A 12,253-nucleotide genomic window follows, 5' to 3' on the forward strand; every position below is an offset into this window, starting at 1 on the left:
TCAGCCATTTCTCAGCTAACCACTGCCCGGCGTCACCAGTTCGGATCCCTCCCCCAAGTCCAGACTTGCCCATCTAACACTCCACTGTATGCCCACCGAAGAGGCAAACTGAACTCGGCAAGACCAGAACCGAATTCCTAATGTAGCCAATGGTATCTCTATTCTTCCACGTGGTCAGGCGGAAATCCTTGGCCTCATCCTTGACTCCTCTCTCTCTCTCTCTCTCTCTCTCTCTCTCTCTCTCAATCCACAGCCACTGGCGGGATCCTGAGCATAAGCCACGGGACCTTTCCTGATCTGCCACTCCTCACCCTTCTGGCCTCATCACCTCTGTACCTCCCCCCCCCCCCCCCCGCCCTCGCTCTGTCGACCCCCCTGCCTCCTTGTTGGTCCTGGGCCACACCAGGTACACCCCACCTCTGGCCTCTGGCGTGGCACTCCAGAAGGCTCTTCTCCTGGACATGGCCTTGCCCTCCCTCATTCCACCCAGGGCTCCGCTCACCTGCCACCTCCTCAAAGCGCCCACCCTGACCACTCGACTAGACAGCACTCACTGCTGTCTTTCCCAGCCCACTCTGCCCACTGTATTTCTCTCTGCAGCCTAAACCACTGCCTGGCACCACTGTTGAGGCCTTGTCCTGCCCCAGGAATGCAGACTTCCTAAGAGGAGAGACTGCTTGTTCTCTTATATCCCAAACAGGGCCTGGCACCTAGAAACTTGTCCGTAAACACCAGAAGTGAACGGCTAACTCAGAAGCATCTTGTCCACTCAACCCTTCAAGGCCTTCTCTCCTTCCAACGAACTTTCGACAGAACTTTCCGCCATGGTGAGAATGTTCTATAGTCCGTGCCTCTAGCACACATGGCCATTAAGCACTTGAAATGTTTACGTTTAAATAACCACACGTGGCTAGTGGCTCCCGTGCTGGACAGAGCATTACTTAGGCCATCTGGGAAATGGTTGTAACCACCTCTCAGTTTATCCTTTGCAGGAAGGGACAGATAATAAGATAACACTAAGCATTTATCTTCAGGTTTTCAAAGCACTTTCTTGTGGAGCCTAGCAACAAGTGTCCACAAGAATGTTCCGGCATTGGTTTCTCAGAGCAAGTGCGGAGCAGGCCAGGTGAGGGGGCTCTGAACACGGGGACCAGAGTGAGAGCACGGCACGGGCCTGGGGGGATGGGTGGCTCCCCGGCCGGATTTTGTCCTCTGCAAAATGGGCCAGACACGTCCCACCTCACGGGACAGGAGTACATGAAAGGACCCTGTGAAATGTTGCCATGGGGACTTTTCAAAAGCTCAGTAAATCAACGGTGTTATTACTTTGTCTTCTCTAGTGAATATGTAATAATAGAAAATGAACAGAATCTCCTTGAAGGGCCCTAAAAACCTGTAGCACATGTAGCAAGCACCTTGGGGCCTGCAGGCATTGAACCCAACAGGACCAGGGAAGCCAGACCCTGGGGGAGGATGGGGAGGACCCCAAGGCCTGAGGGGAGAGGCCACTGAAAAGGGCAGTTCTGGGAACAGAAGCCTAACTCTCCCAGGGATTGGTGGGAGGGGGGTGTGGGCTGGGGAGGAAAGTGGTCATAAGTATATCGCACACCACAGACAGATCCCCCATCCTGGACGTCAGCCATCTGGGGGAAATGAGTGGGACAGAGCACAAATTAGGGGGTGGGGGAGACTCAGAAGAAACAGTCACCAAAGGCCGGAGGCTAAGTAGTGGGGACTGAAGCTAAGGGCTGGAGCGGGCTGCAGAAAGTCCAGCGGATTGGGTAAGGGGGGGCAGGACGCAGAACTGATGGCCACTTTTGGAGGCAGGGGAAAGGGGAATCTAGGGAGAGAGCCAGGGCTCTGTGCCTTCCCAGGTTGGTGGCCACAGTGGGAGGGGAAGGTGGGAAGTGGGTAAATTCAGCAACCAAGACGGTCAATGAAACTCCAGCCAGGAATCCCAACTGGGCTTCTAACAGCCACTGCACTCCAGGCGTGCTCCCCTCTGCGGACGCTGCACCCAAGCGAACTCGCCTACCTCGGCACCCACCCGCGGGGTGGTCGCTGCAAAGGCTCACAGACCAGGAATCGGGAGGCACAGGAAGTGAAGCGACTTTGCCCAGGTCACAGGGCTTTTGGGCTTCGGAGCGAGATTCGACCCAGGCGGCCGGCAAAGCCTAAGCCCGCAGACACCGCGCGCGCTGCTCCTTTCCTGGGACTTCGCGGGTCTGAGCGCGATACACTAGAAACACCCGAAGCGTCCTACTCGGAGCTTGCCTTCCCTCCGATAGTCTCCCCAACTCGAAGGGGCCTCCCCGCGCCGGTGTAGACGAAGCCCGGCCCGGCCTGAGTCCGACCGGAGACGGGGGAAGCGCCCTCCTTACCTGCGCGGTCCGCTCGGGCCCCGCCCGGGGAGCTGCGGGGAGACCCGAGGGACGCTGCCGTCCGAGGGGGCGCCCGAGGGCACCCGGGCCCGCGGGGAGCCGGCCTCGGCCTCCGGGCCCAGCGGGCAGCGCCAGGGCTGCGGCCAGGAGGCCCCCGGCCAGCACCCACGTGGCGCTCCCCGCGACGCCCGCCGCGCCCATCGCCCCTCCGGAACGGCGACCCCAAGGTGGCGGGCGCGGCTGAGTCGCCGGAGCTTCCGGACCCCAGGCCCGCCCCGCCGCCGAGCATGCTCAGTTCGAGCCGCCGCGGAAAGTTTTCTGGAACACGCTCGGGCATCTGGGACTGGGCGGGCTGGGAGGAGGCTGGGTGGGGGACGGTCGTGGGGCGGAGGGCGGGAGCGAGCCTGGGGCCACACTTGGGTTTGCTCGCGCCACGCCTGGGAGCTCCTCTCTACCCAAATCAGATCCGGATCGGGTCACTCGTCTTCTCCCAAAGATTTCAGAGGCTCCAAGTGCCCCTCCACTGATGCCTCCCGGTTCTCAGCTCAGACCCATCTCCTCCGGGGAGGCTTCCGTGACACATGCACACACCGGGCTGCCCCCAAAGCCTGCTCCAGACCCACCAAACCCTTATCAGAGAACGGAGAAGCATCTAGAGAGGCAGATAGCCCTGTGTCCTGGAGAGCCCTGAGGGGACAGGACAAGATAAAGAGGGGCTGGGAGGGAGACTCGGGGATCAGGAACCAGAGGGAAAGGCTACTCTCACTTTCTATTGGATTTAGTTCAGCCCCATTGGGCTCATATTTCCTGAACCCTTACTGTGGATTAGCCCCTGGACCTGCCTAGGTATCTATCAGTTTCCAGGGCAGACAGTTAGTTACCCAGCCACTGTGGGGAACGGGAGAGAGGGGATTTGGTGCCTGGAGCCAGGAGGCAGCCGGTGAAGAAACTCCTTGAACTGTCCAAGGGGGTATGGTTGTAGAGAAGGAAGGGGCCACAGATATCGGGAGAGAGCCAGGTAGAGTAGTCTCTCTGCTTCCTCTTGCTTTCCCTGAGTCCTCAGTGACCTGCTCCTTGGGGAGAAGTTTCCTATCCTGCAGTCTGTCGAGCAGCCTCAGGCCAGTAAGACTGGCACCTGTCCGTTCCTTCTCCCCCAACCCCTCCAAGGACAGGCCCTCCCTGACTCGACACAGACAAGGCAGTGGGGTTTGAGAGTCTGAAAATGTATTAGCCAGGCTCCCCACAAGAGGTACCACTGCCCTGGGGGGCAGGGGGTATCTGGCAGGATGCCAGGAGTGAGCCAAGGCCGAAGGCTAGATGCCAGCATATTGCTGAAGCATCCGTTCTATTTGACATGAGTAATTTACAGGGTGGTTTTAAGAGCCAAACAACTTTACAATAAAGTAAAACGCAAAGAACACTGCATTTAAAAAATAAGTTCTTAATGTCCGAAGAAACAGCCAGCATAAAAAGCAAGAACTTCAGGTTGTTGCCCCATACACGTTCCCAGAAGCCTTGGAGATGCTTCTAAGGAAACATTTAAGTAGTGGAGAGTGCGAGCTCTGAAGCCAGCCAGACACGGCTGTTAATGTATCTGTCTCATTTCCTAGTTGCGAGACCTGGGATGAGCAACTCTTCCTCTCTGGGTGTCCATTTATTGTATAAAAAGTAAATCCGGGTAATAGTTCCCACCTTGCCCACCTGGAAGGTTCATGAGGTAATGCGTCCCCAAGACAAGAGGTCCTCAGTAAATGTTTGCTCAAGCAAAGAGCAGATGGTGAATTCCTCGAGTTGTTTATCTCCCCGCACAGCCGTGAGATATCCGGTGTCTGGACCTCGTCTGGTCCCTTGCGGGCCTGGGGCTGGTTCCATCAGCAGGTTCTCTGTGAAGGCTGAGCGAATGAATGACCACGCAGTGTCTCGTTCCTAGTGCGGGCTGGGTGTAACAATCTTGTCTCTACACATTATCATAGAGGAAACTATTGACTATCCATAGAAGGGGATTAAAACAGGAGCCTTCAGGCTAACAAGTTCAGAGGCAGTGGCGGACTGTGTGGTCCACAGACGGCCGACCGGTCCGGGTGAGGAGCGGGACTGGAGTCGGACTCTCACTAGGTCACTTAGCCGCCGTGACCCTGAGCTTCCTCGTCTGGAGAGTAGGCGGAGAATAAGTACCCATCCCGGAGGGCTGTTGAGAAAGTTACTGACATCAACAGGCTGAATGCTTAGCCCATCTTACACGCTCGAGAAACTTAACCGAGCAACACCGTCCTCCGTGGCTGGGGGACCCCCCTCCCCACCTCCTTCGTTCCCGGGAAGCCAAGAGGCCCCGGGGACTCCCCTGGCCGAGCCGCGCGCCTCGCTCCAGGCATGCTCAGTGCGAGGGCAGGCCGGGCGGGGGGCGGCTCCAACTTTTGGGCGGACCACCCAGGCTCCTCCCTCCGGCCGGGCCGCGCCGGGAAGGGGGACCGGAGCCGGAGGCTGGAGAGCGCGCAGGCCGGAGGAGTCGGTGGAGCGCGCCGCGCCCCTGCCCGCCCGGTCCCCGAGTTCGCTGGTCGCCGAGCTGGCGGGGACGGTGCCCCGGGCGGCGGGCCGAGGCGGCGCGCGGCGGCGGGGGCGATGCGGCCCGCCCGCCGCCTGAGCGCCCCCGATGGCCCGCGGCGCGGCGGCCTGCGGGAGCGACGCGCGGCTGCCGCTGGGCCGGGACGCGGTGCGGCCGGCGCCCGCGCTGCTGGCCCCCGCCGTGCTGCTGGGCGCCGCGCTCGGCCTCGGCCTCGGCCTCTGGCTCGGCTGCCGCGCAGCCCGCCCGCGCCCACGGCACCAGGTGGGTAGGTTGGCGGGACGCGCGGGTGTGGGACGCGCGCGGCGCGGGCCTCTTGCGCCCCTTGCGCACTTGAGCGAGATCGCGGGCAACGCGCGCACCTGGTCCTGCCCCGGCTTCCCCTCTGCCCTGGGAAGGGGGCTGGAGATCCATTCCAGAGTGGGGGAGGGGAGGGCGGCGGTGGAGTGACAGGAGGGCACCGCCCTGGGGCCCCCAGAAGGGGCTGCTCCGTCCTACTCCGCCGTGCGTTCACAGACGGCCGCTAAAGCGCTCTGGGCCTCAGTCTCCACATCTGTGGCACCACGGGATTGGATTCGCAGCTGGCCGAGGGGCCCGGCTGAGCACGGTGGACGGGGTGGGGTGGGGGGGGCCGCGATCCCTACCCATCCTTTCTGCTTCCTGCTGGGTGGGTGACCCAACTAGCCTCTGTAGACCTGGCTGCCACCCTGGTATGCATTCATGCATTCATTCATTCACTCATTCATCCCTACAAAGTTTGATGAGCACCTTCTGGCAGCCACCGTCCTGAGGGGCTGAGACGCCACATTCCCGTGCAGGGTAGACCCCGCCCTTGCTGCTGGAGGTTCACAGCCTCCAGAAAAAGGCTGCAAGTAAACATTTGATTGTAACACAACCTGCTGAGCTCCGTGATGGGAAACCATACTGCTACCACCTGCTGACTGCTGACTGTGTGCCGGGCCCTGAGCTGGATCGTCTACCTGAATTATCTCATTGAATCCCCAAAACAGCTTTGTGAGTTTGTTCTGTCAGTGACCCCACTGTGCGTTTGAGGACACTGAGGCACAGAGAGGTGAAGTGACTTGCCAAAGTGACAGATGCGTGTCTAAGCCCAAAGTCACTGTACTCTCCATGAGAGGCAGTGGTCACAGGCTAGATGCACGAAGGGGATTGGTGGGGGCTTCGCGTGACCTTTGTTGCGGGATGGGGTGTCGTGCGGAGAGGTCTGGCATACAGCAAGGCGTTCGTTCGATCAGGAGTGATGTGATCACTGTCTTGGGTCCTTGCAGCTTTGACCTCTTTGAAGGATAAAGTCTGGTAGGATCTGAATTGAGGTGTGTGGTCTTGTTGCCTGAGTTCCTGGCCCATTGGAGAAGGAGACAAGCCCAGCAGGTGGAAATGCGGGCTCTTTCATATTGCCCCTGGACTTCGGGGGAGCGTTTTTTGCTGGAAAGGAGTGATAAAGGCTGAAAGTAAAATGTGTTGAATGCTTATGGGCAAGGTTGAGGTTGTCACATCCCGCTGGTGATTAAGGGACACTGAGAGACCTCGGCTTCTTGTGTGAAGAGAGAGGTTACACGTACAGAGCCTTTGCTGGGTGACCTGTTCCGAGCCAAGCGCTTGTGGGATTTGGGTTCTATGTTCTCGCTCCAGACCTCTGAGTGGGGGAACTGTCATTATCCTCACATGCCAGGTTAGGAAATCGAGGCTCCACAACGTTGTTCTTGGTCCAGGGCCACATGGTGAATAAACAGGGGGGCTGGATTTCAACCCCAGTCTGTCTGAACACCTAAATCAGAGCCGAAAGCTCTGAAGGCCATCTGCTACTTGGTGCGGTAACGGTCAGTCTCTGTCTTCGTCTGTCCGGGCTGCAGTAACAAAATACCATACGCTGTGTAGCTTACAAACCACAGAAACTTATTTCTGACAGTTCTGGAGGCTGGAAGTCCCAGATCGGGGGCCAGCACGGCTGGGTTCTTGGTGAGTGCCTCTTCCAGGTTGCAGACTGCTGACTTCTCACTGTCCTCAGAGAGTACAAGGGTCGGGGACTCCCCGGGACTCTTTTGTAAAAGCACTCCTCCCTTTCGGGAAGACTGGACCCTCCGGAACTAACCACCTCCCAAAGGTCCCACCCCCAAATGCCATCACCTTGTGAGTTGGGGTTTCAGCCTGTGAGTGGGGGGTGGGGCACAAACCTTCACACCATAGCGGTGGCCCGGTGGCCCGTGTCACAGCTGAGGCTCACGGGGTTTGGGTTTGTGCAGCTGGCCGCTAAGGCCTGCATTAGTCCAGTTGAAGGTCTAATGGTGGCTCAGACTAGGGCAGTAGCCTTAGAGGGGGCTCTGGCTCCAGGGTAGGGCTGACGGGGTTTTCTGATGATTTGGATGGGACCTTAGGAACAGCCTTCTTTATTTTTTTGAAGTTTATTTATTTATTTTTGAGAGAGAGAGGGAGAGAATATGTGTGCATGGAGGGGGGGAGGTTTGGCAGAGAGAGAGGGAGAGAGAGAATCCCAAGCGGGCTCTGCTCTGCCATTGCAGAGTCTGACACGGGGCTCGAACTCACGAACTGGGAGATCGTGACCTGAGCTGAAATCAAGAGTCAGATGCTTAACCAACTGAGCCACCCAGGCGCCCCAGCAACAGCGTTCTACGTGGACTCCTTTTTTCCTCTTCTCTTCCCTACATCTCATTTTCTAAAATGCCCACGCAGCAATCTGACTGTCTGGGTTAAAAACCTCCAGTGACTGCTGGTCGCCTACAGAAGATTATGTCCGATTTCCCAGCGTAAGGAAATGGAGTACAAGGTGATCACCTTCCCCGGGACATCCAGCCTCAACACAAGGTGCCCAGGCACCCACAGCATCCTGTTCTCCAGCCACCCAGTATCTCCTTGCTTCTCCACTTCTGCACACCCATTCTCTCTGCCTGCAGTGACCTTTCTCGGCTTTCCCTGCTCTCTGACCTTTCCCACTGATCCTTCAGGAGGCAGAGAAAAGACCCCCTCAGGCTAGATGAGGTACTTCTTCCCTCCTGCGTGCTGGGTTCCCCGTTCTCCTCTGGTCCAGGTCACCCAGCTCATAATTTTACCTTGCACCGCTTTCTTTCTGTTGTTTTCCTTTTCCTTTGTGCGTTCGTTGTACCTATTTCATCATCAAAACTTTTTATTTGCGTTGGCATTCTACCTGCTCATCGAGTGTTCGCTTACCCCGGCTCAGAAAGCAACGCGTCCAACTCTTTCAGCTGGTTTTAGGGTAATTTTCTTCCCCTTTCTAAAGAACTTGCTTCCCCGGCTCCTTCTTGCATTTTTGGCTTCAGGCATAGCGTTGACTTCACACTGCGGACCCCGGGAGGGTTCAGCTCTCTTTTCTTCTGTTTCATAGGTACACCCACCCCAGCCGCCACCACCACCCTCCCTGTGTGGCTATTGGGTAATTTTGTTTCAATCAGTGTTCAGTGTTCCCTTTGTCAGGATTCTGGAAGCACTTTTTCACCGTGAGTCAAGGATCAGCTGCAATTGTGATTACTTTCCTTTTTCTCACTGCCTTTTGTTTTCGCTGAAATTAATAGTTACCCAGGTTTTTTTTTCCATTTGCTTCGATTCTCGTGCTCATTCATATAACACCGAACACCCCTCCTTTTATACACGTTTCTTGTCCAGACACTTGAGGGCGTTAAGCATTTGATAGGTTTTATCTTCTTGCAAACACCGGGAAACTTCTCGCCTGCTCCCGTCTCAACCGGGTTGGCTCTCTGGACCACTGTGACTCATTTGGACCAAACCAGCAACAGCATTTCCTGGGAGCTTGTTAGAAATGCCAGTTCCTGGGCCCCATCCCAGACTCACTGATGAGAATCTCTGGAGGTGGGTAATCTCCACTTACATTTAAGGAGCCCTCCCAGGGACCGTTTTGTTTTTCAACATCAAGCAGCGGATACTCTAGGCTTTTGCTGTCACCAGTGGGACCTCTCCGGCCGTCACCCTGGAACGTCTTCACCTCCCTGGAGTTACATCCTCTTCCAGGGATCTCCTGCACTGTCTTCCTGGGCTAATCTCCTCACGTGGGTAGAGCATGAACTCCTGGATCTTCCTGCGAGAGAGATAGAGGGAGGTGCTTTTGAGAACTTCTGTGTCTGGAAGTATCTGTGTCCTTCTGTCTTTACACTTAGTTTGGTGAGAGCAGTTAGGTTGTGGACGCCAGGCTGGGAATAGCCCCCCCTCCCCCGCCAACCCGGGAATCTTGAAGGCATTTTTTTCCCCATTGCCTTCCAACTGCCATTGTTGATGTGGAGACATGGGATTTTGTTCTGATCGCTGATAACTTTGTTTTGTTCCCCTGGAGAATCTGGAAGGAAGTATCTTTGCTCCCAGCTTAGAAGAGGCACCAGGATGGATGTTGTTGACAATCAATAGATTCCCCTCCCTCCTACTGTGTATTCAGGAGGCCTTATGATGTGGAAACTCACTCTCTTTGATGATTCTTTTCCTTTTTTTAAAAAATTTAATTAAATTTTAATTAAATTAAATTTTAATTTAATTTTCAAGAGTTCTTTTTTGTCCTCAGAATGCTCCGTGTTTCTACTGCCCTGTTCTTGTTTGGTGCAAGTAACATCTTCTCTTGGCTCCCTGAGGATATTATAGTTGCTTGATTCATTTGAAGTTTTCTTTTTGCCCACACAGCATCTATGTTTGGTTCACTTTTTCTTTTGGTTTGTTTGGGGTTTCTCTTTCGTAGTAGAGTTTGTCCTCAAGTGGCTGGCGATCCTTGGCTTCCTGGTTGTTTTTCACTGGGGAGCAAAATAATGATGCCCCCGTGTGGAGTGGGTGAGGTTTATCTCCTGCAGTCGCTACCATAGGATGATCTGATTAGGTGCTTGCCTGTGGAACCCTTGTATTGGTCAGCCGTAACTGCCAAACAAACAATCCCTGAGTCCTTGGCTTCATCATCTACACCTCTCTACCACACCCCACGCTGGTGCAGCCACAGGGCTTCTTTGGACACGCTCCTGCCACAGGGCCTTTGCACTTGCGGTGTCCTCTCCTGGAAAGCTTTTCCTGAGCTATCTGAATAGCTGGCTCTCTCACTAAAAGCTTTTTCTCAAATGCCACCTTGGCCAAGAGGCCTTCTCCTCCTATTGCTCTCCATCCTCCTGTCCTACGTCATTTTTTTCTGTACCACTTACCACCCCTACTCTCTACGTATTTATTTATGTCGCCCTGTCACTGGAATGTAAGCTCCATGAAGGCAGGGGCTTTGTTTACTTCCTTCATTACTCCATTCCCAGTGACTAGAATAAGCCTGAGGCTTAGTGATGCTTCGTAGCAGTTGCTGACTAATTCAATGACCAACGGGCGATATTTCTTCAAGGCAAAGATTATATCCATGAGCAGCCCCAAGAGGGGCTTGATACGTGTCTCTGGCGTGATGGGATTTTAAATACGGTTGATAATCATGACCTATGAGATCACTGCAAAGCCAGAATTAGCAAAGACTCCATCATTGCTCCCAGGGGAGACACAGGGCTGGGTTCCTGGAAGACTCCGGCCACAGCATCTTCATTAACCAGCCAATATGTAACTTTGTCTTATGTGTGTTTCTATTTAGCACATATTGTTGATGCATTAACATTGAACTCACGGCCAACAGCACTATCGCTCATGCCTGAACGAAGCTTATCCAACACGTGCATTTTCTCCGTGAGGCACACGCCAGCTTTCTTGCCCGTGGGAACACCGGACCACACTCCAGCACTACACTTAGGGGTTATTTTAAACAACTACATTAGCAACAGAAAGCACGGATGTGTGAGAGGAGAATGGCATTAAGAACAAAAGGGGCCACCTGTTTGCAGTAGGAGACCCTGACAATGTAGTCAGGCAGCTCAAATTCTCTCCACCCTGCACCTGCCCAGGAGTGACCCCCAAAAGCACCACAAGTGTTGATTTGGGGGGGGTTACAAATAATGTCAGCAAGTAAGCAAATTTACAAATACAGAACCTTTCCCATAATGAGGATCAGCCGTGGTTCCCAATACAAACCATTCTATACTGTACCGTTACCTGAAATATTTTCTTAAACGCATCCAGTGGCATTATGGGGGTTAGCAGGAAAATTAATATTGATGGGCTGTTTCCCGCAGTAAGCTGTTGCCCCAAGGAGCTCACAGGCTGCCAGGGGCCACCAACCCAGAAGAACAATGGAGTGACTTTTGATCCAGTGGGGATGGGACAGTCGTGAAGGCTGTGTGGCTGACCCGACCCCGGGTGGGGGCAGGAGGCAGGAGGCAGGGCGCTACGTACAGAGGGGCCAGGCAGAGGCACGGAGATGTGCACACGTTGGGTGAGGAGGTGACGGCTCGAGGTATGGGGGCACCAGGCTGACCGGCTTCCCTGTGTTCTCCCCACCCCCACCTTTGGATTTTAGAAAGACGATGCTCAGAGTCTGCTCAAGAATTTGGAGTCTAACGTACAGGACCCCTCGGAAACCGGCTCCCCGTCCGGGAGGAGGAAGAGACACGCACAGACATCGAAGGAGGAGGCTGTGGACGTAAGCCGCGTGTTTGGGTTTGTTTGCCGAGTCGCACGTTGGGTGTTGTGTGCCCTGCCTGGCAGCACAGATGTCATCCAGATGAGCCCCTGACAGATTTCCCAACAGGCTTCGTTCCTGCAGTATAATTTACATACAGCAAAGTGCACAAATTTTGTTTTCCACTTATAGCCAATACCCCGATCTGGAACATTCTGTTGCCCCAGAAACCTCCCCCATGCTCCTTTCTGGTTTACCTTCCCCCCATCTACCACCTTCCCTGCTCCTTCCAGAAGTGGCAGGTGTGTGATTCCCATCACCACTGTGGTCTCACTGTTCTAGAATCCTGTGCTTTCTTGTGCTGACAGTGACTCAACACACTGCTCTCGAGGCTTTTACCGTATGGCTGCACTTATCAGTAATCCATCCCTTTTAATTTTTATTGAAAATTTTTTTTAATGTTTACTTCTTCCTGAGGCGGGGGAGGGGCAGAGAGAGAGGGAGACCCAGAACCCAAAGCAGGCTCCAGGCTCTGAGCTGTCAGCACAGAGCCCCACGCGGGGCTCGAACCCACGAACTGTGAGATTCTTGACCTGAGCCGAAGTTGGAGGCTTAACCGACTGAGCCCCCCAGGCTCCCCCAATCTATCCTTTTAATTGCTCAGTCCACTGTGGGGATATATCACCATGCAAGTTGTTTCCAGGGTTTGGCTCTTCTGAATGAGGCGTCTGTGAGTGTTTGTACGTAAGTTTGTTTCCATTTCGTTTTATTTCTTTTACGTGAATG

The 12,253-nt window shown here is 54.9% G+C and overlaps 2 protein-coding genes across 11 annotated transcripts in view; one reads left to right on the plus strand and one right to left on the minus strand.

The window, feature by feature from the left end:
- EVC2 (EvC ciliary complex subunit 2) overlaps nucleotides 1–2,677 on the minus strand; it is a 135,301-nt gene extending 132,624 nt beyond the window's left edge. For 3 of the 6 annotated variants that reach the window (XM_019453730.2, XM_053901701.1, XM_019453732.2), the window contains exon 1: nucleotides 2,382–2,677. In XM_019453730.2, coding sequence (XP_019309275.2) covers nucleotides 2,382–2,582 — 201 coding nt within the window. In that variant the 5' untranslated portion in view covers nucleotides 2,583–2,677. The remainder of the gene's footprint in view (nucleotides 1–2,381) is intronic. The other 3 variants (XM_019453731.2, XM_019453733.2, XM_019453729.2) reach the window with 1 other exon arrangement.
- Nucleotides 2,678–4,818: 2,141 nt separating this feature from the next.
- The window catches only part of EVC (EvC ciliary complex subunit 1), a 74,701-nt gene continuing 67,266 nt past the window's right edge, over nucleotides 4,819–12,253 (plus strand). For 2 of the 5 annotated variants that reach the window (XM_053901702.1, XM_053901703.1), the window contains exons 1-2: nucleotides 4,820–5,205; nucleotides 11,366–11,488. In XM_053901702.1, coding sequence (XP_053757677.1) covers nucleotides 5,032–5,205; nucleotides 11,366–11,488 — 297 coding nt within the window. In that variant the 5' untranslated portion in view covers nucleotides 4,820–5,031. Of the gene's footprint in view, nucleotides 5,206–7,848; nucleotides 7,960–11,365; nucleotides 11,489–12,253 lie in introns of those variants that run through there. The other 3 variants (XM_019453738.2, XM_053901705.1, XM_053901704.1) reach the window with 3 other exon arrangements.

Source organism: Panthera pardus, unplaced genomic scaffold (genome assembly GCF_024362965.1).
Source record: "Panthera pardus isolate Hobbes unplaced genomic scaffold, ASM2436296v1 HiC_scaffold_13, whole genome shotgun sequence".
NCBI classification, from domain to species: Eukaryota; Metazoa; Chordata; class Mammalia; order Carnivora; family Felidae; genus Panthera; species Panthera pardus.